The sequence below is a fragment of the Gymnoscopelus braueri genome, assembly GCF_963280865.1.
Source record: "Gymnoscopelus braueri genome assembly, chromosome: 14".
NCBI lineage: Eukaryota > Metazoa > Chordata > Actinopteri > Myctophiformes > Myctophidae > Gymnoscopelus > Gymnoscopelus braueri.
The window spans coordinates 33,553,079-33,580,293 of NC_137619.1; the positions used below are offsets into that span (position 1 = coordinate 33,553,079).

The window sequence follows — 27,215 nt, forward strand, 5'->3', positions numbered from 1 at the left end:
TTCTCTTGTCCTGTCCTCGCTCCTCATATATCTCTATCCGTTTCTTCACCTCCCTACTCTCCTGTCCTCTGCCTTCACAAAATGGCTGTGGAGGAGACGGGAGCGGAGCTCTAGGGGAGACGAGGAGGAGAGGGGAAACGTCAAGGAGAGAGGAGAGGAAGTAAGGCAGTATTGAGATGTGTCCCGCAGCAGCTATACGGGCTGAGTTTCAGTCCAGAGTGCTGTTCCCTTCGATGTTTCCCTGCAGAGCACTGGTGCTGCCGTGACAATGAAGGGAGCAGGTCTATCGTTGCTGTCAGTCAGAAACCTTGTATCTCCATGTTTTAATTTTTTTTTTTTTTTTTTTTTACAACTTTATTTTACAGTTACATACACGTATATACACGTACAAATGTATAGCATTATGTTTTACCTTTCTATGTTTGTTTTAGTTTTTTTTTGTAAATTAATGCCCTACTTCTTCATACTACATTGTCACGCCAAAATAACAGAACTACAAGCTCAAAACGCGCCGCATCGCGCCACGCTTTGAGCTTGTAGTTCTGCTATTTTTTTGCTATTTTGGAATTTCCTGAAAAGTAAATGGTTTTGGACATATGAGGTTTCCGCCCGACAGCAACGATATGGAATGTGACTCAGTCTGAGGCTCAGGACGAAAATATTTAAAGCCAATGCTACAAGTGCTTAGCATACCAGCTAACCAAATGCCACGCTCACACACAGACACTAAACACATGAAAAAATATATACATGGTACAGAGTTTGGAAAATGCACGTGACTTTTAACAGTGTGAAGGGATCACATACCCAGACGTACACGCAACCACACATATCTCTTCACACAATGTTTTTTATCCATAGTAGTTAATTATTCGGGATTATGTATTAACTTTAAATGAACCGTTTTATGCTCCGTTGTTGTTATTTTTGTTTACATGTTTTATTGTTTTGTCTGTTGCTATGACGATGAGATGCTGTCACTGTGTTGGGGGTCAGGGTGAAAGAGGCCGAGGACGGGTCAATGACGTTTCACAGACACAGACTTGGTACTATAAAGCCGGTGCAGAACGATGTGCCTTCATCCCCAACTCATCTGGTTTCTACTCAAACGTATTATTCTAAGTACCGCTGACCGCTGTGAGTTGGCCGTTTTATAAACTGACAAAACTTGTTATGTAAGCTTTTTACAGTTCCTGACCATGCACCGCTGAAAATAACTGAAACATCTCAACATAATATATATATTATATATATATATTTGTGCTACTTTTGCTAATTTGCACCCAGTCATTCTGGCCGCCCGGGTGTTCATCATTATGAAATGTTAGAAGCTAAGGCAGATAGTTAAACCAGTGTCTTTCGCATGTTTGCAAATTCATAAATGATTCTCAATCTTGAAAAAAGAAAAGCTGGAATTTAGTAAACTATGGAGCACAAGAACATTTTTTTACACCATGGGATGTCCATAAGTATTAATGAATCCCTCCTCACATCAGCTTTTGCCATAAATAAATATGCTGCTGCGTTTAGTTAGTCGCGTGTACACCTGCTGTGAAGTGACTGATCACAGCTGTAGTTGCATTAAATCACTTGTTTTGTAAATTCATCAGTTGAGGTGATTTCCAACAGTTACCCCTCACAAGTGAACATGTTAGACGTTTTTGGTAATTTTTTGCTTAAAAATGTATTCATTTAATAATGCTGCTATTGAATTATAAATTATACATGGCAATATAATGAGTTTATTTTTTTATTTTTCCAAAAGCAATTTTTTTCCCAATACTTAGTGTACATTCACAACGGATGCAATGTGATTTTCTTGTCTGTGAAGCGATTTGATATTATACGATATTATACTACTAAGTCGATGTAAAGGCGCGATATTGATCTACACCCTAAGCAATGTGAAGAGCAATACACATATGTTGAACATAATATAATCAACAATTGCAACCAATTGCAACATTTCGCTGAAGCAAATAAAGCAACATCCAATGCAGGACCTAGTTGGAAATGTACATACTTCTGTGTGTGCATTTCCAGAGATCTATGGTGCAACACTTGTGAATGGACTAGAGAGAGAGAATTGTCTGTCTCTGTTAAGCACATTGTGCTCTCTCCTTTTTTCCCCTCTTTTTAAAGAAAATTCTTATTGATTTAAATAAATAATCCACAGACAACATAAGACATAGACAATAGACATACCCCTAAGAAAAGTAAGGGGGGGGGGGGGGTCCTCCTGTTCCACAGTCCGTAGCCAGCCACACTAGACTGGCGTGACCAAATTCACAATATGTCAGTTGAATATAGTGACCCGGGCCCATGATTAAAGCAGCATGATCATTTTTATCATTACCGTTCTTTATACTGTAATTGCACCAAAATGCTCCATTAGCGAGGTACATGCCAAACTGTGACTTGTGAATTGTTATGCTCTTGCTTGAAAGTAAACAAAAGACTTTGATCTACAGTATATGGTTTAGAACTCATGAAAAAGAAAACAAAGAAAGGACAAGACAGTGAGACAATTGCAACATTCATAATTCATAATCATCAGTACATAAAAACATCAAGACACTGACATGGTATAGATCTAGGGATAAAAATATGTAGACTCTTATTACGGCCAAAGTGTTATCACAGTCTGACTACTTGAATTTTCGCTTTGCGGTTGCCATTTTCTGTCTCTCCTTGTAAGTGTTTAATGCTAAGGTTTGCCAACATGAACCCTGGCGTCCCTATTTACTTTTTTTCAAAGGTTTTTATATTTAAAATGTTGTTTTTACAGTTTCTAAAATAATGAAAATAGCAGATCTACAAGCTCACATGCAAGCTTTTTGTTGAGCTACTTGTCGTTAATTCACGCACGGCAAGTTTATTTGTATTGCACATTTCAACAAGGCAATTCAAAGTGCTTTGCATAAAATGTGAAGCATTAAGACATCAATAAGACATTAATAATAAAATTAAGTAAAATTAAAACAAAGCTAAGACAAAATATCTCAATAAAAGGCAGCGGCCAACAGTCCTTTTTAAATCAAAGCTAAAAAAAATAGTTGTAGCAGACCTTCAGTTTTCTGGGAGTTTGTTCCAGATATTTGGTGCTTAAAAACTGAACGCTGCGTCTCCATGTGTAGTTTTGATTGAGGTCTGGATGGTTCATGATATAGCACAGCACAAGGTCATGTGTATATTGGCCCTAAAAACCATTCAATGCCTTATAAACCCACAGTAGTATTTTGAACGATAAAAAAAGACCCACGTATTAGCTGCACTTTTCTCACCTCCTTTAACCCATGAAGACCTGAGGCCAAATCTACAAATGCCTTCTAAATCGATAGTTCTCACACTTTCAATATTTTAAAAAAAAATGTTCAAAAATAGCAGATGTAGTAGCCATGTTATGTTCTTAACTCATTTCCTGCCAGAATTATTTCAGATTTTTTGCTGTAGACTGCCAGAGATTTTTCATTGAAAAAAAAAGTTCTCAGGAGCCGAAATACAGATTTTTTAAGTTTTAAGTTAACAAGAAAGTGGATAGGAGTTTAAATCTTAGATAAATCATATCTCCTTGGTCTTTGGGTCTAAAAACAAGAAAAAAATTTGAACGCAGATCTGCGTCTTTGGCAGCCAGGCGAGAAATTAAATAGAACGCAGATATGCGTCTTTGGCAGCCAATGTGTAGCCAACGCAAAAATCGCAACCGACACAGATGCTTTCCCGGTTTTAATGGGTTAAATGACCTGTTTTACCGACCATAAGCCAGAGTAAAGACGGACAGAAATCATGGACAGACAGGATAGCTGGACAAAGACACACAAAGACCAGTAGATGAATGTGTGCACTGACAGAGACTGGTACAGTTACAGATGGACAAAGCACCCATCCTTAGCAATATATGGTATGAGTTACCATGGTAATTTACACCCACGGTGTAGCTTTTCCAGACCCACCCTTGTATCTGTTCCCATAGCAACAGACTAGTTAAGTATTATTAGTGTTTGCCATATCAGATTTGTATTTCATTGTTGTTTTAGGTATTTTTTTGTTGTTGTTTTTTCTTTTCTTTTTTTTCCAGACGACAGTATTGTGATTTTAATGTTTACTTTTGAAAATACAAACAATGAATGGAATAATGAACTACGCAGCTTTTTATACAACAAGCAATAGAACTATTATTAACCTGCTTCAATCCCATTGGCTCCTCAGAGTATCAGTATTGAAGGTGAAGTTCTCTGATTGGGCAGTAAACATTGGCCAGTGGTTATTGAACTTTGGCTTGAGTCGAGAGACAAAAAGGGGGGTGCCGATAGTTGCACGTTTTAATGTCCTAAGATGAGAGAATATATTTGTAAAGTTGGTGTATTGGGCTAAGAGTTTTCTAACCGCTGGTCTAGCCGACTCCCAGTCAGCTAACTGCTGTTCTTGAGATTAGAACATGGAACCACCAAGACCACAGCCATACTGGACACCACTTGGGTTTATGATAAATATTATGTTGTAGCTCCCATTTGCTGCTATTTTGTTCATCTGAATACAGTTTTAATTTGTGGACGCATATTCATGCAAATGGAAGGGTCGCATTGCTGTCCAACCTTTACAGTAATATATACAGAAGAATGATTTTATGATGCAAGCGAGCTAGAAGATTGACATTAATGTAGCATATTTTACCGTTTTTAATATACATTCATAGACTCTAAGCATGGTCTATGGTATGGCTATGGTCTGGTCAGTTAAAACAATTATGTATGATCTATAGTCAAAACTAATGAATGATTATGGTAATTGATGCTTTACATGGTTATTAATTGCAAATCTAATGAATGGATGGATGAACAGCCAAGCCAAATGTAACAAGACTGCACTTGGTGTAAGAGTGAATGACTGACTGTGTGTGTATGTGTGTTTGAGTGAATGAACAAATGAATGAATGAATGACCAATATAGAGTGGACGGATGGATAGACAAAGGAACGTAACGGATTACTTGAATGAATGGGTGAAATGTACAGAATGTTAGACCACAATCGCTAGCTTTGATACAAAAAGATGTCCGGAGTTTTTATTGGTGGAAACTTTGATGGAGAAAATCTGATTGGTCGTAATGATTAAACACTCTGAGACAGACTGGAGTCTGCCAGCCTCGTTACTCAAAAGCATGTGCATCGCTCACAGACACATATATGGCACACATATACATGGGGATCATGCATTGCTCACCAGTGTTACAGTTTAAAACTTGTGAAATGGGACCTTCTGCATAATGAGTTCTTTTACTTTTGGTACTTTAAGTATATTTTGTTGCAAATACTTTTGTACTTTTACTCAAGTAAATTTTGAATAAGGAACTTGTACTTGCAACAGACTATTTCTACAATAGGGTATTCATACTTTTACTTAAGTAAAGAATGTGAGTACTTCTTCCATCGCTGTTGCTCGCACACACACACAATACATGGGTGCGTGCATCGCTCTGACACACTGGGATTATCATGTCTTTTTCAAATAGCCATTGTGTTTCAACCACACATCTGCAATGTCCCTGTGTCTTCCCTCCTCTACTACCCAGTTGTACTCTTATCTGTCACCCTTAATTCATACTCAATGCATGTATAGATTAATGACTCCTGGCCTCGGCAAAGGGTCATATACAGTATAATGCAGATGTATGTGCAGTCTCAGGCTCTTATGACACTAACACAGTAGATTATTGCTGGAATAACATACAGTACTGTAATAAACTACACATTCCTGATGAAGACCGTACATGCCATGCTGTGCTATGTTCACACATTAACATTCAGCAATGTCACAACCCCTTCCCAGTCACTGACGTCAGGTATGTATTAGTGTGGTATGTATTACAGCAGGTTTTGTGAATGTGACTATTGTTGACACCGGTTGGGAGGGGGAAAAAAGGTGTCTGTCTCTTCATGTCACACTGTCACAGTGCTCTGAGTCTAGAAACAACTCTATTTGTGTTATTACTGCCATTGTCTTAATAAATTATAATTGGGTTTTACTGGGAAAAAAATCCAGAAAAGAGAATTGTCTTATTAAATAATTACATGACGCCGGTAAGCAGATGCAACTGGGAGCCAAGAAGTGATGTAATTTAATGTGACCGTCAGTTATTGTAGTTACTGTGTCCTGACTCTTAATGGGGCAAGGAATGAGTTTCAAAACTGCTTTAATAATCATTTCCAACCGTTGTCGACACTGGTTATAAAAAGGAAAGACGATGATATTCGTGTACACCATCCAAATACCTTTTTTGATTGTATATTTTTTGCTTTTGACTTGATCTGACATAGTTTCTCAGAATATTGCATTGAATCTCCCTCCGGTCTATGGTTGTGTTACAGGGTGTGCTGACCTCCACCTGTTGGACATGCTGAGTCCCATGGAGAGGAAGAGACAGGGATACACGCATGAACTCATCGTTACCGAAGAGAACTATGTAAACGATTTGCAGCTGGTCACAGAGGTATTTACAATCATCAATGTAAGCCAGCAAACAGTGCTGATGACAGGGATATAAAACTTATGGAGAAAAAAAGCATAGCACCGTAACCACTTTGTTGACTGGGATCCCCCAGGGGTCTATACTTGGTCTCCTCCTTTTTTCCCTCTACGATCTCTTCAACACGAATGGCAAATCTACAATCTCACAACTCATTGCGTTGCGACGGGTTGTGAGCCAGTACATCTGCTATTTTCACCGAAGTTTTCCCTATTATTGTATTACTGTTAAGACACATGCGCATCTGTATCAGTCAGTCTGTATCATTATAGGCTACTCTGTACGAAATGGGAAATCAAGCATCTACCGCTCATCCAAAGGTGAATCCCCCCTTGGTCAAATGAGATAATAGTCTTCTAGGACAGCCATTCTCAACTGGTGGGCCTCAGAGCACCTTCCAGTGGGCCACGGAGGTGCTGCCCAAATAGCTGAATTAAAATATATAGATAGATTTCTTCATTGAGACATTAAAGTTTTTTACACATTTTGATCTTGCAGGCAAATTACTGGCGTGGCATAATCAAACGTTGCTTTTAACAAGCACAAATATGTGCCAATAAGCATTATTAACAAATTCACAACAGTGATTTGGAGGCCTGTCACACTTATTTGCACAGTGCTGGTCAGCACTGTGCAAGTGCACTATGGTCCCACTTCCCAATGCACTGGAAACTCATTAAAAAGCCTAAATTCAATCTATATGGACAACCCTCATGAGAAAAAAGGACTGAGAGCTTATACAAAGCCTTTTGAAAAGCAGATAATGCTCCTTTATTTGTTTTATATACATATTACATTTATTTGGGTATGTGGGCCCTTACCATCTTGACACATACTCAGGTGGGCCTTGCGTTACTAAGGGTTGAGGAACCTTGTTCTAGGATGTTGGAGGCATGGATACTCTGCTACATTCACCCACTTTCACAACAAAAATGTTCTTTGGGGTCAATTTGTACTGTACACCCAGAAACTAATGTTCTGCCAGGTACAAATACACATAGGCCATGCTTTAAGGTCTTTGCATGTGTTTGTGTGTAGATCTTTCAGAAACCTCTGTTGGAGTGCGAGTTGGTGACAGAGAAAGAAGTGGCGATGATTTTCGTCAACTGGAAGGAACTCATCATGTGCAACATCAAACTCCTCAAGTAAAGACACACACACACACACACACACACACACACACACACACACACACACACACACACACACACACACACACGGCTGTTTGAATTTGAACTGTAAATACACAGACCAAATTCACACCTTATGCACAGAGCAATAAACTATGCATCCAACTCAACAAGTACTGTAATTGGAGTTGCACAAATACAAACCTAATGCACAATGATAAGATATAAATGAGGTACACTTATAGAATTAAACAGCTGAATTGGGTTTGCAAATAAACCCGTACAGTATACATCCTCACAATGTCAAACTGCTAAAATATTTGAAATGACCGTTGCTGCAGGGCTTTGAGAGTCAGGAAGAAGATGTCAGGTGACCGGATGCCAGTGAAGATGATTGGGGACATCCTGACCAACCAGTTGCCTCACATGCAGCCCTACATCAGGTTATCTGTCAATAATTGTATTCATTTATCCTTAATTTTGCCCATTAACTATTATACTATTAGCTTTTCTATGGAAGCCACTCAATAAAAAGTAAAAGGCCTTGATTTTTTTCTCGCAATCACCCCTTTATACAGCCGAGATTTGAGGGTTTGTTTCTCTCCAGTTCCTAAAAAACACACAATTCTGAGATACAGTATCTGTAGCTTCTGAGAAGTCAATTGCAAGAAACAAAACTCAGAATGCTGAGGTATGAAGTCAGAAGAAAAAAAGCGCAATTTGGGCCTTTTTATTCAGTGACTGGAAAGGCCTTCCATGATGTAATAATCAATACTGAGTGTCTTCTGTTCAGGTTCTGTTCATGTCAGCTGAATGGAGCCACACTGATCCAGCAGAAAACGGATGACAACCCTGAATTTAAAGATTTCCTCAAGGTATACTGTAGATTGCATGCACTAAACATGCACTAACACAATGTATTATATGCCTTGGAGCTGGAGGACATCGGAAGGCATTTTCTTAAGTCCGTGTTTTGCAGCATAACATTTGAGTTAGCCTCAGAATGAAGTGATCGTGATGAGTCATGACGAGGGTTGCGATCCTTTGGGATTTTAACGATTCCGGTTCCTTAACGATTCCCTTTTAACGGTTCCCTTTAATGATTCCTATATACTGTACACCTCACTGGTTCTTAAAGTGAGGTACAGGGACCCTCTGTGTTACTTGAGGGGCTTCCAAATGGACCCTTAAAGGTCTGTAACTCCGAGAGCGTACAAATGGAACCAAATGGATCCTCACGGGTCCATTTGGTTTCATTTGTACGCTCTCAGAATTATGGTGGTCCTTGAAATTAAAACGTTTGAGAACCACTGGTATTGTAATAGTACAGCAGACGTGAAGTCCACATACCAGCCCTGACAGTGTGATAAAACCGGTTCTGGAAACGGTTCCTGGCTCCTCAATGTTGGATCTGGTTCCGGATCCCAAACCCTAGTCATGACATGTGTGTGCGTCTCTCTGTTTATCTGTCAGAGGTTGGCCATGGATCCCAGGTGTAAAGGAATGCCTCTCTCCAGCTTCCTGCTCAAACCCATGCAGAGAGTCACACGCTATCCTCTCATCATCAAGAACGTACGTGTATACCACATAAACAACCACCCTCCCAGTAAAGTGTGTTTATTATTTCATTCATGTCATGGAACTTCAATAGAATTGTGTAAATTTGTACGGTGTCAAAACAATGTTAAGTGGTCAGATGAATGGGTGGGCCGCCTGCATTTTCAGAGCCTGTGTTTATTTTAATGATCAATCAATCGATTGTGTTCCAGCTTGGATTTAATATACTTTAAAAAGTGCCTATTTATCACACTGAAAACTCATTTTTCAAGGTTTTAAAGAGAACATCCCATACCAAAGTCTTAGTGTTTTGCCAATTATTTGGAGGCCCGCTTGCAATAAACTCGCATGCCACGGGTTGAGAGACAGTGATCTATCATAATCTGCATAATGACATGCTTTCGTCTTTCATTGATTGTAGATCTTAGAGAACACTCCAGAACCTCATCCAGATCACAGCCACCTGAAGGCTGCTCTGGAGAAGGCTGAGGAGCTGTGCTCACAGGTACACTCATGCACGGACATGCATGCACACACACACACACACACACACACACACACACACACACACACACACACACACACACACACACAGAATGTGAGTACGTAAGTAAGAGAATGGTACTGATGGCTTAAATGTTCCCATCTCTATATCTGTCTCTGAAGGAACTGTTACTGTGTTCGCAGTTTTTTGGTGGATGCCATGTTGTCATTTTACCTGTGAAATCATATTTATTTTGTGAATTCCATCAAGCTAGTAGAAAACTAAAATCCCCAAATGCCCTGAAGTCATCACCGATATCATAAATCAGCGCCGTTGTTTTTCCAATTCCCACCTCTGTGGGTAAGGTAATGAGAGAGTGAGGCCTTTACTCAATTGTCTGGAAAAGAGCTGAATGCATTGATATTGATATTATTGAATTTTACTGATATGATATATTGTTACTGTGTGCGTGTGTGTTTCAAGGTCAACGAGGGTGTCAGGGAGAAGGAGAACTCGGATCGACTGGAGTGGCTTCAGGCTCACGTCCAGTGTGAGGGACTGTCGGAGGTAATACACACACACACACAGATTGAATACATGCCTGTTGAAAACGCAAACATGTGGCACTTCTGATGACCAGAATCACAGCATGTACTGAAGAATTCTTTAATCCCACAACGATTCCTTACTTACAGCGTTTTCTATCATTTGGATTGCTCTTTAATTTGTAGACTTTAATTTGTGTACCGTTTGTAGACTGGGTTTTCCAACATCTCTCCTTGTCTGTCTCTACAGCAATTGGTCTTCAACTCAGTCACCAACTGTCTGGGTCCCAGGAAGTTTCTCCACAGTGGGAAGTTGTTTAAAGCCAAGAGCAGCAAAGAGCTCTACGGCTTTCTGTTCAACGACTTCCTACTTCTAACACAGGTTGGTGTCATCATGGATTTTTGTATTTTATTTAGACTTATTGCTGCCCAAGTGGTCAGACCTGAGCGCAGTGGGGGAGCAGTTAGGTGTTAAGTGTCTCGCTCAGTGACACATTGCCAGGCCCAGGAATCAAACCAGACATTGTAGATGGATATCTAATGCAAAGAGTGCATGTTAAACATTATGTGATTCCTCTGGGAGACAGAGCTTCAGCTTTATTGTGAGCAAGCCAATGGCTACTGCATGTTGGGGGGGCTCATATTTTAATGCCAAGAGAAACAGTAAATTCTGATATGAGCATCTTAATGTAAGTGAAAAGACTTCAAATGAAATCCAAGGATATAGCTTAGCATACATATTTTATTTATGAATCCACCTCAAGGGCCATTACATGTCTATATCATCTCAATCTCTCTCTCTCTCTCTCTCTCTCTCTCTCTCTCTCTCTCTCTCTCTCTCTCAGGTGACAAAGCCTCTGGGTTTTTCTGGCTGTGATAAAGTCTTCTCCTCCAAAACACACCTACAGTATCGCATGTACAAGACGGTAAGTGAACACACACACTCGTTTCTTTCAGTCTTTCTGTAAATTACTTTATTACAAACCAGTTTAAAGCCCTTTCAACATAAAAATGAAATGGCTCCATACGAGGCCTGTAAGATATGACTACACAAGATCCATGTACTGTCTCGCCCCTTCCAGCCTATCTTCCTAAACGAGGTGTTGGTGAAGCTGCCTACAGACCCATCAGGAGATGAACCACTGTTCCACATCTCTCACATAGATAGAGTTTACACTATCCGAGCTGAGAGCATCAATGAACGGTAAAACATGACAAACACACACACACACACACACACACACACACACACACACACACACACACACACACACACAGGCATAGAACCCTCTGCTGACAGTATAACTTTATGGCGATAACTTGTGCATATGATTGACATGCATGTGCACATGTGCAGCATGAACAAGTACATCTCTTGCATGGAAACGCCATCCGTTTTATTACCGTTGTCCGAAATTACAATAAAGATGGTGGCACCTATATGTTTGTGTGAAAATTGGTGCTCCATCTGCTTATGTTAGCATTATTAACATTAACAACCACTCTGTATCCTACCTGAGTACCCGACACCTGGGTTGAAATCTCAGTAGACCACCTCCAGCCACTGCAGATGTGCTAGTTATATTGTATTCTACAACGTGCTCTACAATAAAGATTAGTTCAAATAACATTTTATCCATTAAAATACAATCCTTGGTTGTAGCTTTAAGCTCTTGTGTGTGTGTGTGTGTGCGTGTGCGTGTGTGTGTGTGTGTGTGTGTGTGTGTGTGTGTGTGTGTGTGTTGTGTGTGTAGAACGGCATGGGTCCAGAAGATTAAGGCAGCATCAGAACTCTTCATCGAGACGGAGAAGAAGAAGAGAGAGAAGGCCTACCTAGGTATCTCATCCATCCATCCCTCTCCCTCCCTCCCTGCATCTCTATCTCTACTAACTAAAATATTATAATAGCACTCGCAAATCTCTGCCAAGGAGAAGTAAAACGTGATTTTATTTCATTTTAAATGCATTTTTAAAGTAAACATCTAGAAAACATCTAGAACTCCTTTGCATTCCTAACTGTACTGAACAATTACTGCACTACATTTTAATGCCTATCCCTAATAAACAAATAAAGTAAAGTAAATGTCTAGAACAATTGTGGGGCATGCTGACTGGATAGTGTGTCGACCAGATAATCACAGCCTCTCCCGTTCTCTCTACTATCCTAAATAAATAAAGCAGTAAATCAACAATTTTTGTTCCTTCTGTTTCTCTCAGTTCGTTCTCAGAGGGCGACAGGTATTGGCAGACTGATGGTCAACATTGTGGAGGGAATTGAACTCAAACCCTGTCGTTCCCATGGTATGTACATACATACATACATACATACACACACACAGACATCTCTACTTAGTTACATGTGCCTCTTGTAATGTTGTTCTGGTGTCTTGAATCACAAAGCCTGTTTAGTATTACTGATGAAAGATAACTTAATAACTACTGAATTAAATGTGTGTTTCCAGGGAAGAGTAACCCATACTGTGAGGTGACCATGGGTTCCCAGTGCCATATCACTAAGACATTGCAGGTATTCATATTATCATCATTATTATTCTAACCCATTCTCCTTCTATGACTACAACATTTTTAACTCAAATCTTTGCTTCTGGGGGTCCCTGGAACAACATTTTTGAGATGGGGGTCCATGATCAAATACATATAATTTTGGGGGTCCTTGACATGAAGAATTTGAGAACCACTGTATAATATAGTAACATAAGTTTTTCAGAAAACTGTTAGGATTTAGGAGACATTTGTAGAATCAGCCTCAGGTCTTAATGGGTTACAGTAAACGATGATTTAGTATGTATAATGTTGATGTTGTTAATGTTCCTTCAGGACACATTGAATCCTAAGTGGAACTCCAACTGTCAGTTCTTCATAAAGGACTTGGAGCAGGACGTCCTCTGTGTTACTGTGTTCGAACGAGACCAGTTTTCACCTGACGGTCAGCACACACACACACACACACACACACACACACACACACACACACACACACACACACACACACACACACACACACACACACACACACACACACACACACACACACACACACACACACACACACACACACACTCTTAAGTCAGTCAGTCACTCTTACACCAAGTGCAGTCTTGTTACATTTGGCTTGGCTGGTCATCCATCCATTCATTAGATTCGCTATTAATGAGCATGTAAAGCATCAATTATACACACACACACACACACACAGGGGTTAAATGTATTTCATCTGTTCCATTTCAACTACAAACGTGAAATGAACACTCACTCTTATATCCTCCAGACTTCCTGGGCAGGACAGAGATCCGATTGGCTGAAATAAAGAAGGATCAGGGCTCTAAAGGACCCATCACGAAGCGGTTGCTCCTCCATGAGGTTCCTACAGGAGAGATCGTGGTCAGGCTCGATCTCCAGCTGTTTGAGGAGCCATGATGACAACCGGGACAATACCGGACTGGGCTGGACTGGATTGTACCGCTGCTTAAAGAAACTTAAGATTTAGACTCGACTTCTGGACTCAACTGGACTAGATTAGACTGGGCTGTATTTTGTTTTTGTTTATGTTCTAGTTCTGTTTATCTTTACAGGGTGTTTAAGAGTTGATCCTGATTTATATATGCTGAGGCATGTTGTGAGATTGTACATCAGCTATTTTCGGCACACAACACTGCTTGCAACAAAGTATAAATCAAGTCTTATTCTAGCTTTGGTCAGTTGAGGAGGGCATTGAGTATGTTAGACCAGATCAGTCTCTGTGATATTAATAATTTGCACTGAGCAATTTGATTCGATGCCAGCCAGCTCGTCCTACAACTGGGTTGAAATTGTAATGCCTCTTTAACCACTTAAGCCCCATATGGTTGAGTGGAGTCCCTCAGGGCTCTATACTAGTGTATTTTCTGTTATTTAAGCTTTCGCTGAAAATAGCAGTTCGATCTGCTATTTTCTGCGAAAGCCTTCCCTGCAATAAGGACGCTGGGGTTTAAGTGGTTAAAGAAGACAAGAATTTTGATTGGTTCGAAAGCTCCACAGTTTTGCTAACTAGCAAGTAACACCCCATGGAGAGGGAATGACCTAATCTTGTCCAGTCTGGCCTAAATTCTTCTTTATCCAGTAGTTTTTTTTTTTTTTTGTCCAGTACAGTATTCAATTCAGCTCAGTCCATCCCTTTCAGTTTTACTGTTTGGTTTTATCTGTGTTCTGTTCCTCTTCTGCATCTGACAGTCTTATCCCACTCTCATCTGTGTGTGTGCGTATGTGTGTGTGTGTGTGTGTGTGCAGAGATAGCAAGTTTTGCAAAAGAGTGAAAGAGGCGTGGGTACGTTAGTTAAGGTACAGTTTGATGTTCTTCTTTTTATTTTTTTCCCCTTTTTTAGTCTTAACCAAGTCTGATCACTAAGTCTTTTAAGTTTTAACTTGTCAATGAATCAGCCTTGAGGTACTGCAATTAAAGCCACCGTTGATATTTTGAATTTTAGTTTTAGTTGTCATAATATTGTGACAAGCACTCCTGTTGTTTCATTGAGTAGCCTAACATAAGCTAATAAGCTATTTATTTTTACATAATGTGACAATTGTGTCCGGTGAAGATAAATAGCTGACTACAATTCAAAATCTCTATCACTTTAACGGAATAATAATGGTGGTTATGACCATCACAATTATGCTGAGATATTAATGAAAGGGACCAGGTGTGAAGGTTTGAATTGAGGTACTGTACAGAAAGACTTATGGTACTGTACAGAAAGTCTTAAAAAGTGTTTGTTTCTAGTATTTTAAGGTGAATTCTGTCACATGACTGAACTACATTATTACAGTAGGTAGTTTGCTGCAAGGCAACTGCCGCTACGCGTACGACTTACTTCCCCATACTGTCTCTGTGTGGCAGCTCGGTGAAAGTAAATAATTATTTTATGTTCTATTAAAGCAGACGGTGATGTTGGAATCAGGGACCAGGGGAAAAAAAACAGGACAGACATTTACCAGTGACACTTGGTTGGTTAGTTAGCTAGAGTTTTACTGTAAGATATTTTAGTCACTTAGTTTGCCATTTAGTCAGTCGGTTATTTTAATTAGCTCTCTGGGTAAGCTGGGCCATTGAAATGGCATGGTTGCGTAACCTGCTGTGGTACCGATGGTGGATGACTGAAAAATATCAGTGACCACACACTGTCCAATCAACATTCTTCACGATTCAGCTGATCACAGTAGTTTGACCATCAAGGATTAATTGTATGTATGTGTGTGTGAGTAAGTGAGAGAGAGAGAGAGAGAGAGAGAGAGAGAGAATGAGTGTTTGTTTCCCCAAATCCAGCTACTGTCTGTAGAATCTGACAATGACAATGGATAATGATGTTTATGATGAAGAAAATGTCTTACTATCACCAACCCTCAACCCCCTACTGTATCTTTCTCCAGTATTCCAGTGCCCCTGCTATCTTCAGTCCTCACTGTACTAACTTAAACCCGTTGCAGTCTACCAGGTTGTGTATAATACTACTGCTATCTGAGAGTTAATATATGAACGCTAGGGGGCGATAGAGACAGCCTGTTGTTAATTATCACTGTAGATGATGTATGTTGTTGTCTTTCCATGTTGAGAATAAACTTCAGTTGGTTGGACCAAGACTGCAGCAATCTGTAACTCGGCTTTATATGGTCTCATATATTTGTGCATATTTCTTATGGCTTTTCATGGTGCTGCTTAAACGGATACTTTGATGCAAGATACTGTAGCAGCAAGCTAAACATTTTTAATAGGCTACTAGAAGAGACTTAGGTCACTGTTCTTGACTAAAAGAAGGTGTTTCATCCACTGACTGTATATAAACAGGTTCAACCTTAACACAAAGGTTTGTCTGAATAAAAACAACACAGGTTCTGCAGACTGGACAATGACAATACATTACTTTTCTTGATAAACAAAAACACAAAAGTGGATCATTTTGTAAGTGTTTTAGACCTAATCCCAAACAGCTGCTATACTATGTTTATCCCTGTTAGAGGAGGACGTGATCTAAAGATGGCAATGTAAGTCAGCCAGAACCTTTTTTTTGTTTTTTACAGTATGGACTGTGCTAACACAATACAATGCAACTAGAATCATAATACGTTATGTAGGCTACTGGGAAACAAATTATTAGATTAAAAAAAATAGTTAAAAGGGTAAGATAGATGACAGTATACTGAGTACAGGTAGGATACAACACACATCTCTTTAGCAGTGGGAGATGTGCAGAATAAGTATTAAGGGAGTATTATTGGACTGATTTACTCTTATCTTGTTTTTTTCTCCTCATGTTCCTGTGTTTCAGTCAAACTACTTTTGCTATGACACCTGAATTTCCCATTCTTGTCCAGACCAGAGCAGATTTCCATGGAACTTTCTGGAGACATGATTCACTTTTGGTGTGAAAAGGTTTAAGGTCGAGGTCAAAATCAAGGACAGATGGCGGGTTTCCATGACCTTGGAGGAGGCTGCACAAGAGATGATACATTTTTGGCTTTTTGGCTATATCTAGCTATTAATATATATATTTTTTTTCTTTCTTTTTTTTTACAGTTTTTGAAAATTATAAAATAGTGATGCCAGGGTTAATGTGGTTGAACGACAAACGTCCATGCTGAAACGGGTTCAATCCAATTATGAAGTCAGTCAGTCAGTTAGTATAGACAGACACACATGTTATGTCAGAGGTGGTACTATTTATTATTCGTTAGGAGCTCCGAACAAGTAAGCCTTTATTTTGTATTATTCTATCCTACAATCCTAGCTGGTTGGAAAAAGCTTTTTCTGTCATTAGGCTATTATGAATGATAACATCGACTCATTCATGCATGGTCCTCCTGTTTGCTGATGAGTGGGAATGACTGTCCGTTCTAACCCTTCTAGTTCTATGAAGCGCTTGCGGACACGCTCCTGTGTGTTTGTGTGAGAACACAGCTTTGTGTGAGGGGGGCGTTGCCTGTGTGTCATTCCACTGACCATCATGCACTGAGACTGAGAGAGCTTTATGTAACTAACCCTATAGGAACGAACACGACTGAGTTATTACACTGATCCATATTGGTAAACAAACAGTAGCCGCGTGAGAATACATGCGATTAAACCATAGGCTCTTCATGCAGCTGTCGACTCGATTTATATCCAACTGAGCGGCGTAGGTAGACATCGTGTTTATTGTAGGAGTTAGTTAGCTATCCTATCAGACATGTGTATGTTTTTGCAAAGTGGTGAAGTATAGGCTACTTCACTGGTGCTCGTATCTCCGATACATGCGGTCGTTGCAAACATTGCAGCCATGCTGTCATGTACTATCCCTGGGAACATTTAGTTCTCTTCCACCACACCGTCGCCTCCTCTCGACATTCCGAACCACCAGAGCTTCCATTCCTGCTGCTCCAGAAAAGTTGACACTTGATTTTTATTATTTGTCTGCCTGATTGTTTCTATTGTTTAGTATTCAGACTGAGACAACCATGGCTGCAACTCTGCTCAGAGGAGGAGGGACAGGATTATGTGTCAATGTAAGTAAAGCTTCTACAGTCAGTCAGCCACACAACAGGTCAGGATGTCCCTAATACACAGCCTGTGTGTTCACTTTCGTTATCTGAGATTAATGTTGTTTTCAGCTGGTTTTATATAAGACTTAGCTTTTCAGCATATAAAGCAAGGTGGTTCACCTTCCATGTCTTCCTGCCGAGGGGAATGCACCCATTCAAAAACCAACTGTAGGCTATAAATTGTTTAAAACATTGATTGTTTCCTTTAAACCTTCTAGGGTTTTTTCCTTCTTTTTTGTTAATCTGATATTAGTTTCCATTCCACTCTGCAAGTCTATATTGTGGTTGTGGCTGTTGCATAATTTGCATAATTACATTGATTTGATCATGATGACCTGATTCTGTGTTCTCTAGTGCATTCGTAGGGAGTTGTGTAGACTTTCATGGAGACCTCAGATTGCTCTGTTCAGCTCCAAAACATCAGATCCCAAGAAGCAACCACGCAGAACACACATCAGTAAGTTAATAGGCTGTGCATCTCTCTCGCTCTCGCTCTCTCTCTTATGACTATTTAGTACTGCAAGGATTAATCTGAGTATTATGTTATGCTGTGTGCTGCCAGAGAAAGCCAAACCCCAGCCTGCTGTGGACGTTGCTAAACTCCTGGAGCACCTGTTCTCTCGCACCAATGCTAGAGGTCAGTGCAAATACCGCCTACCACAGTGTGTGTCTTGTCTTCTGGCACTATGGAATACTACTTGACGTTCCAAAGTCTCACCTTGTCACAAAGGGCGACCAGGCTTTTACCGTTCGGGCCCCTCGGCTGAGGAACTCACTGCCTGGGATCTCAGGCAGGCAAACTCAGTGTCCTCTTTCAAATATCTTCTAAAAATTCACCTCTATCGCACAGCTTTTTCTTAATTTATGAACTGTTGTGCTATTCATGCAATTTCTGATCTTCATTGTATACTGTATTTACTGTTGTTATTGTAAAGCACTTTGTAACTTGTTTTCGAAAGGTGCTATATAGATGAAGTTATGTTTTACTATGCACTAGTCTCTGGTTTTGAAGTGAGTTTCATTTGCGTTTCATTTGAGTTTTTTCCCCCTTTTTATTCTGTATTCTGTCTTTATGCATCTGAATGAAACAAAGTCTTCAGTCATTTTAAAGCTTTTATTCTGAATGTGTTCTAACTTTTGGCCTTCTTTCTCCCTCTCCTTTACCTCTTTCTCTTGCATAATCTTCCTCCCCATACCCTCTCTGCCCCCTTTTCTTTGTCATCCTTAGCTCCTCCAGGCTCTGCTGCCAGGACATCCTCTACACCTCCTCTTGAACCACATGTGTCCACCGAGCCTGCTGCTACCTCGCCATTAAAGTCTCCCGGTTCCGCCTCGTCGTCCTTCCAGAATGTCCAGACCTCCTCCACATCCTCCCGGACAGAGCATGCGGCGGCGCCTGCGATCCCCACTGTCGCTGCTCTCAAACAAGCTGCTGCTGATGCTGCCGTGACCACATCTCACATCGAGATGACAGCACCGTCAGCGTCGCCAAAATCAGCATCCTCTCCAGTTCTGGAATCCCCAGCACCTGCCTCCGAAACTAAACCGGAGACACCGTCTCCTGTTACTGCGGCTTCTCCATCTGGTGATGCGTCTTACACGGCTACACCTACCTCTGCAACCTCAGTAACCCATCCAGTCGCCAGCACAACCGTAGCATCACCAGTGGTCTCGATAGAACTCCCATTAGCTGAAACTGTGACCGAAACCACAGTAGAACCATTATTATCCGCTGTCCCTGTACAAGCTGCACCAGCTCATATAGCAGAGAGTGGAGTAGAGACATTAGAATCTACACCTGCCACAGTAGAAGCCGTAGCAGAAACTCTAGCAGCCTTCACCTCCACCACAGCCTCTAGCTCTGCCTCAGTTGAGAACATAGAAGAACCGATTGTAGATGCTACAGTCTCTCCTGTGGGAACAGTAGAATCTACTGCTGTATTTGTTGAGTCAACAGTAGAGTCAACGGTAGACCCTACCCTAGGCACAGCAGCGGAATCAGTTGAAACAATCCCTGAAGACAATGCAACGGCCTCTCCATCTGGTGATGCATCTTACGCTGCTTCTACACCTGCCTCTGCAACCTCAGTAACCCATCCAGTCGCCCCCACACCCGCAGCATCACCAGTGGTCTCGATAGAGCTCCCATTAGCTGAAACCATAACAGAAACCACAGTAGAACCGTCTGCTGAGCCAGTTGAATTATTCTCCGCTGTCCCTGTACAAGCTGCATCAGCTCATATAGCAGAGAGTGGAGTAGAAACATTAGAATCCACACCTGCCACAGTAGAAGCCGTAGCAGAAACTCCAGCAGCCATCACCTCCACCCCAGCCTCTAGCTCTGCCTCAGTTGAGAACATAGAAGAACCGATTGTAGATGCTACAGCCTCTCCTGTGGGAACAGTAGAATCTACTGCTGTATTTGTTGAGTCAACAGTAGAGTCAACGGTAAATCCTACCTTAAATACAGCATCTGATGCCCTCACACTCAATGCCTTAACTGATAACACAATAGAACCTACAGCTATGTCGGTGAAAACCAAAGTAGAGTCTACAGTAGAATCTAGTACTTGCTCAGGGACATGTTTGGAGAAGAGGGAGGATAGAGGAGCCGGGCAGGGAAACAGTGTGGAGAGTACAGTTATGGATCTGACCGTACAGCCGACCAAGCAGTCGGATGTGTCGGAAGCCATGACACTGGAGTCAGTAACTCTTGCTGAAGTTACGGCTCTACTGGAGTCTTTACAAACTGATGCTCTCTTTCAAACTGCATCTGCGCTTGACAATACAGCTGACACATTAGCCCAGGATGTACAACAAGCCCAAACTATAAATGGAGCACAGCAGTATACTAAGGCTGCTGCTGAAGCTGAGAACTTAGCAGAAGCCCTCTCTGAAAATGATTCACTGTTCGAAGACGTTGTGGCATTAGAAGCAGAAACGGAACTTTTAATGGAAGAGCTCCTGTATTCTGTTCCTGCAGCAGATTCCAGAAACATTGACATAGTAACGCCAAGTCCTGTACTGCACTCTGCAGCCCCCTATCGACCCGTGGAAACTAGAGGAGACTCTGTGCAGAAGAGAGCTGAGGAAAGGAGTGGAAATGAGGATGTGATCATAGCAGAGGCCATGACCCTAGAGTCGGTAACATTGGCAGAAGTTGAGGCCGATGTGGGTACTCTAGAGGCTGATGTTTTAAAAGAAACCAAAACTGCACTTGAAAAAGAGGCTGAAATACTATCTAAGGAAGAACATACAGGAGCGTATACAGCATTAAAGGATGGTACCACTGCGGTCGAGGAGAAGGCTGAGCCTGACATATTTACACTGGAGTCTCTCTCTGAAGCTGCAGAGGCTGCAGAGGCATTAGAGGCTGAAACAGACTTTGTTCTCGAGGCCTTGTTCTATTCCGACTCCGGCCCTGTGCCTTCAACCAAATCTACAGCTGTAATACCAGAATCACAGAACACAGCCAGAGAAGAGCAGCTGATAACTCAGGAAATAGCGAGCAAGTCTGTGATTGATGGAGAGGAAGAAGGAAGTGTTTTAGAGGCCATGACAGTAGAATCAGTGACATTGGCTGAAGTTGAGGCTGTTCTGGGAACTCTAGAGAACGTAGACCTGACTGAAACTATGGCTCAGCTGGAGAAGGAAGCTGAAGTTCTTGCCAAAGAGGAGAGGATGGGAGAGGAGAGGAAAGTGGTTGAGGATATTGCTGTGTCTGATAACGCTGAGGCTGTAGATTTAACACTACTAGAGTCTCTCTCTGACGCCACTGAGGCTTTGGAGGTTGAAACAGATGTAATTATGCAGGCCATGTTCTGTGTTCCTGGTCCAGCGCTAAAGATCACACCAGAATCTAAAACTGCACCACCAGAATCACAGAACACAGCCAGAGAAGCTGGCCACAGAGAGGTAGTAGTAGAAAACCTGATTAGTGAGGTAGCAGTAAGCGAGTCTGTTATTGGTGGAGAGAAGGAAGAAAATATTTTAGATTCCATGATGCTAGAGTCAATTGATTTGGTCAGTCTGGATGTTGTAAAAGAGGACAAACCAGATGGAAAGATAGTATGGGAGTCTGCGATTGGTGGTGAGGAGAGCTTTCGAGGGGAACAAACTGTTGTGGATGAAGCCCTGACTTTAGAATCACTCACTATGTCTGAGGTTGAGACGCTAGTGGAGACTTTGGATGTGGATATTTTGACTGAGTTGGTCGCAGAGGAGCCACAGGTACAGGAGCAGGAGATGCAGGCGGACCAGAAGGTGTCCTCTGAGGCTGTCGAAGCAGACATTCCTTCTGAAGTTGAGATTTTAAACAACACTGAAAATCTTGTTGAGGCAGCAGAAGCTTTAGAACATGCGTCAGCTTTCATTCTGCAGGACCTGCTTTGTTCTATGCCTGGACCCATTACTATGACAACAACAACACCAACAACTGAAACTGCACAACCAGACTCACCACCACCTCTGACTGCTCCTCTTCCTACACCCCAGCCTGAAGTGTCTTCTACTCTGAAAGCGCCATCGAGTCAAGAAGAGGAGGAGGGAGCAGGTTCACCTTCTGTTCCTCCTGCTGGAAGAGGAGAGGAGACAGAGACAGAGGGAGGGATAGATGAAAGTACACAGCCTGAGGCCTTAGGGATTGATGAAGGTACTGGAGAACACACTCGCACGTGCACACACAAAACGCCTACACTAGTGTGTTAACAGTAGTGTGTTGTGTATGTTTCAGGTTGGGATCCAGTTCAGAGGCTTTTCCTGGAGAAAATCAGAGAATATAACACCAGGAGCAGGTAAAGAGACAGACAGACAGACAGACAGACATACATATCGTCTGTCCTCAACTTCCTACTCTGCTGTCTAAATAAATTCAAAATGCTTAAAAGAAAAACTGACAAATAGCCACTGTCACTCGTCTGACCTATAACTTTTTCTACTAACAAAAGATAGACTGACTGTCTGAGAAATATCATAACTTATCATAATTTAACTGTTGCTTACTATTAAACATTCTATGACAGCACAAGATATTTACAACCTCCTATTCTCCCCTTTCTCTCTCATTTCCCTACCTCTCTCTCCTCTCCTTATCTCTCCTCTTTTCACCTCCTCTCGTCCTCTAAGGATGTCTGGGGGGCCGGTGGAGGCAGGACCAGACTACGAGAAGCGCCTGTCGGAGGAGACAGCCAAGCTCCACAGACTGTACGGGGGAGGAGACCTGGAGAGCTTCCCTCAGTTCACCTTTACCGGTGAGAGAGAGAGAGATACCATATTTTATACTTGTCTTTGTCTATTGAAAAATAGCAGATATTTTAATATATATATATATACTGTACAATTTTGAAAGCGAACATTTTGAACTCAAACCATTGCATCTGAGGGTTCCTGGCACACACTATTTTTGAGATGGGGGAGTGGGTCGGTGGCCAAATACATATAATTTTGGGTGTCCTTGACATGAAAAAGTTTGAGCACCACTGATATAGCAACATAAGCTTTTTCAGAAAACGGTTAGGATTTAGAAGACATTTTTAGAATCGGCCTCAGGTCTTAATGGGATAATGTAGTGGCAGAGTAGAGTGCCAAATGTATGAAAACATTTCACAAACCTTCTTGCCATGTTGAATTAGAAAATATTTTTTAAATATTGTCAATTGTTAATAATTAACCCGTGGGTCCTTCACTTTATTATGTTCTATGTTTCAGAGCCGCTGCTGGGTGAGGACTCCTCCAAATAAGTCAGAACTTCTATCTCCTCATGTCTCTGCCTTTTCTCTTTTCTCCACTGTTCTATTTGGCAAGAGAGAAGCGTGGAGGAGGAGAGCGGAGAAAAAAAACTAACAAAAAACAGATGTGTTTGAGGTGATATGGTGTGATTATGAGGGATATTGCAATAATAATAATAATAAATACAATATTTTATTAAAACTGCATTTTGGACAGTATGTGTTTGTGTTTGTAAATAGTAGTCTTCGAGAGACAAGAAGGTGGCCGCACACACTGGCAGCCAAAGTGACAATATTTTATGTTTGGACACAGAGTAAAAAGATACCAACGTTTCGGCAGGTAACTGCCTTCTTCATACCCTGAATGAATGATTTAGATTATTCCACTAATAAGGACTTAGCATAGCATTTTTCTGCTTTGTGTGTTTGTACACATCATTTAGATAATGACCTTTCACTAACATAGTGAGAGACAGGAACCATGACCAGCAGGTGGCACTGTCAATTGTCTTTCTCTTCCTCTCTCTCTCACTCTTTCTGACTCATTTACTGTTATTCTTCTTCAATCCCCCTTCTTTCTTTCATTAATTTTTCTATCTCTGTGCGTGTGCTTTTATATCTTCATTTTAACAATGTGTGTCTCTGCCCCATCTCCTGTGCGCCTGCCTGTATTGAGACATAGCAGCCTTTGCCAAGACTCCCCTCAGTCACGACTCTGTGATGGAGATGGCGTGAGTCACATGCGCACACAGCTGTAACTGAGCAGCATTAACCACTTAAACCCCAGGCCCCAGCATCCCTATTGTGGGGAAAGCTTTCACTGAAAATAGCAGATTGACAAGCTCACAACGCGACCACCGCTAATAACAGAAAACAGAAAATACACTAGCATGGAGCCCTGAGGGACTCAACTATGGATTTAAGTGGTTAAACACCATCCTACTTAATAATAGTAGGCCTAATATTCCTTCTCTCTGCTAAAGGAAGCGGAGAACAAGCAGAATATAGATTACTGAATCAATCATAAAGAATTAAAAAAATAAAATGAAATAACTAGAGTAGTTTATAAATAGGCTAGAACAAGACACACATAGGAAAAAAATAGTCTATGGTGTAAACAAGGTAAATATGTTTATTTATTTTTAGATTCAAATTGGGTCTATAATACAATCATACCACATAATTACATTATGTAGGCCTATATTACAAACTGTTATCTCGCTGTGTTGCATATTAACTACGTTTAGAGGATGACATTGTTTGAATTGAATTATATACAATTATTTAAATGTAATTTGAGTGGGAAGAAGAGGGGTGTAATGCAGTGTTGCCAGATTTTGCGGTCTAGGAAAACAAGCCCAAAAGAAGCGACATGAAAATAGCAGATCTACAAGCACGCCGATGTGTGCTTGTAGATCTGCTATTTTCAAAGAAAAGTAAAAATATGGTATGGTAAAAAAAAGTGAAATATTTGGATTAAAAAAAAACATTTTAAAAACATTGGCACAATTCACAAAACATTTTCAAATGGGGTTCTGCACTAGTCTACGGACAAATGCGTATTAATTTGGGGGTCTTTAATTATTGCTTAAACAATAATTAAAGGCCCAAAAACCGCAACTATCAATATTAACAAGCAACTTGACAGAAAAACAAGCCCAAAGTCGCTTATAATAAGCAGACACATATGGCAACACTGGTGTCATGTCATTCACAATTCCAGCTGCGGCGCGTGACGTGCCGTGGTGACGTCACGACGAGGTTTAGGTGGTCGGACAGAGTGCCTGTGTAGAATAGCCGATGTGTGTGTGAGTGTGTCAACTCTAGTGGTTCGAATCGTGTCTCGTCTGCCGTGCGTGCGTCTGCTGCCCTGATCTGTCCTTGGACTCAGTCCTATAAATATGGTAGTCCTTCACTAACTAGCTGCCAACGGGGCTATATTTATTCAACCGTAACACAATTTCTCCCGGATTAACCTTTTTTTTGCAACATTTTCCCCCCTCAAAACGTTCTGATCGCCTGTGTTTGCAGCACCCACACGCACGCGCGCGCACACGCACGCACACGACCATCCTAGCCAGTGACAGTCAGTCAGCAGCGGGGAGCGACAACAGCTGGTGGTCAGCTAGCCACATCTAGCTGGTAGTATCAGCGTTGTTGTTGTTATTGATCTCATGGTTTATCTGTGGCTGTCATCATCATCATCGTAGTAGTTGGTGGTGGTTGATATTATTATTGAAATAACGGATCGTCATCATCTGCGTCGCTCCTCATCCTCGGCTGGCTGAGAGAGATCAGTCGCCATGGAATGTCGCGTTCTGTCCATACAGAGCCATGTAGTCAGAGGATATGTGGGCAACAAGAGCGCCTCGTTCCCTTTACAGGTAAGAACTGAAGTTATAAGTACCCACTTGGCACAGGATGGCTGTGCCAGAGTGTATATTTATAGCCATATTATGTGCCATGCTATATCATGGCACATAATATGCCATGCCGTCATGGCATGGCACATAACATGGCTATAATATACACTCTGGCACAGGATGGCGTTGTGTGTGTATATTATAGCCATATCATGCACATAATATGGCTATAATATACACTCTGGCACAGGATGGCATTTAGTGTACATAATATGGCATGGCACATGATATGGCTGTAATATACTCTCTTGAGAGTGTACACATGTTATGGGTCCATTTGGTTCCATTTGTACACACTCGGGGTCAATTTCAACACTGTCTTTTTTATACTGTGCATCTTAAGTACTCCATTGGTGAACTACCTAGATTCTCAAAAAGGCAATCAGCCCATAACATCTTTGCCCAGACTTGCACGTGTCACCAATCAAACAGTGACGAATGATGACCATGAGTATCCAAGTTATGCCAGATATTAACAGGTTAATTAAAACCAGGGGTTATTGACAGTACATACATATTCATATTGTTTGTGTTGGAAACTAGTCCTGCTAGGCCATATTGTTGCCTGTCATAAACATGATGACAATAGTGATCATGAATTATTACCCATGTGCATGCTCCATATGTCTTTTAGTCTTATTAGATTATCTAATAGACTAAAAGACATATTGCTGAACATTCATCTAATTTAGATGAGTGTTCAGCAACACTATGGCATTGGACACATATTGTTACCGGTACTGACAGTGAAGGGTAGATACAGGCTTTTAAAGGACACATGGACTTGGAGCTGGCATGGGGATGAATGTGATTGTCTAATTATTAGGTCTATGTCAATTATGTTTTCCATGGAGTTGACAGTCCACGTCAATAGTTTGCCATGAGTCTGACAGTGTCATTAGATGATGGTGAAGATGTTGATGATGACTGATGAAGGTGCCATGTCAGGTGCCAAAATATTGAGATTGAAAATGATGACTATGATGATTATGATAGAGAGATTGCTATGTCTCCTCCTTCATATTTTCTGACAGTTTAACAGTGTTTGTTATGGCCTTATTATTTGTCCCGCCACATTGACAGTCAGTTGTAGGGGATACTCAAGTCTATTTTTAGACTGTAAGTCTCCAGGTATTTTAAGGCTTGTTCTGTTCTGGGCTCTGTACTCTACAGTGTTACTACGGCTTACTACAGAGGCTAATGTTATCCACTACAGCTGAAAAAGGCTTTTCTAGGACTCTGCTACTAACTTAACC

At 41.1% G+C, this 27,215-nt stretch overlaps 3 protein-coding genes across 6 annotated transcripts in view; all 3 read left to right on the top strand.

The window, feature by feature from the left end:
- itsn1 (intersectin 1 (SH3 domain protein)) overlaps positions 1–15,849 on the top strand; it is a 62,024-nt gene extending 46,175 nt beyond the window's left edge. For 2 of the 3 annotated variants that reach the window (XM_080449308.1, XM_080449307.1), the window contains 15 exons: positions 6,368–6,489; positions 7,564–7,670; positions 7,997–8,098; positions 8,449–8,530; positions 9,129–9,227; positions 9,634–9,717; positions 10,180–10,263; positions 10,492–10,623; positions 11,087–11,167; positions 11,324–11,445; positions 11,996–12,078; positions 12,459–12,542; positions 12,704–12,768; positions 13,080–13,188; positions 13,531–15,849. In XM_080449308.1, coding sequence (XP_080305434.1) covers positions 6,368–6,489; positions 7,564–7,670; positions 7,997–8,098; positions 8,449–8,530; positions 9,129–9,227; positions 9,634–9,717; positions 10,180–10,263; positions 10,492–10,623; positions 11,087–11,167; positions 11,324–11,445; positions 11,996–12,078; positions 12,459–12,542; positions 12,704–12,768; positions 13,080–13,188; positions 13,531–13,679 — 1,505 coding nt within the window. In that variant the 3' untranslated portion in view covers positions 13,680–15,849. The remainder of the gene's footprint in view (positions 1–6,367; positions 6,490–7,563; positions 7,671–7,996; positions 8,099–8,448; positions 8,531–9,128; positions 9,228–9,633; positions 9,718–10,179; positions 10,264–10,491; positions 10,624–11,086; positions 11,168–11,323; positions 11,446–11,995; positions 12,079–12,458; positions 12,543–12,703; positions 12,769–13,079; positions 13,189–13,530) is intronic. The other variant, XM_080449306.1, reaches the window with a different exon arrangement.
- A 1,611-nt stretch (positions 15,850–17,460) lies between these two features.
- Positions 17,461–23,688, top strand: LOC308099922 (uncharacterized protein). Of its 2 annotated transcripts, none has more exons than XM_080448785.1 (7): positions 17,461–17,774; positions 18,165–18,267; positions 18,373–18,447; positions 19,039–22,461; positions 22,543–22,603; positions 22,935–23,059; positions 23,517–23,688. In XM_080448785.1, the coding sequence occupies exons 1-7, from the start codon at positions 17,727–17,729 to the stop codon at positions 23,546–23,548; spliced, it is 3,867 nt and encodes a 1,288-aa protein (XP_080304911.1). In that variant the 5' UTR covers positions 17,461–17,726; the 3' UTR covers positions 23,549–23,688. The 2 variants fall into 2 exon arrangements, with proteins under 2 accessions (XP_080304911.1, XP_080304912.1); XM_080448786.1 differs by having other exon boundaries at positions 19,048–22,461.
- A 1,706-nt stretch (positions 23,689–25,394) lies between these two features.
- Positions 25,395–27,215, top strand: part of pdxkb (pyridoxal (pyridoxine, vitamin B6) kinase b) — a 28,962-nt gene continuing 27,141 nt past the window's right edge. Inside the window, exon 1 of the mRNA XM_080448572.1 lies at positions 25,395–25,920. Coding sequence (XP_080304698.1) covers positions 25,840–25,920 — 81 coding nt within the window. The 5' untranslated portion in view covers positions 25,395–25,839. The remainder of the gene's footprint in view (positions 25,921–27,215) is intronic.

Coding starts and splice junctions, on each gene's coding strand:
- LOC308099922 (XM_080448785.1), top strand. CDS start 17,727: ATGGCTGCAACTCTGCTCAGAGGAGGAGGGACAGGATTATGTGTCAAT. Junction 18,268..18,372: donor ACCACGCAGAACACACATCA/GTAAGTTAATAG, acceptor GTGTGCTGCCAG/AGAAAGCCAAACCCCAGCCT. Junction 22,462..22,542: donor GGCCTTAGGGATTGATGAAG/GTACTGGAGAAC, acceptor TGTATGTTTCAG/GTTGGGATCCAGTTCAGAGG.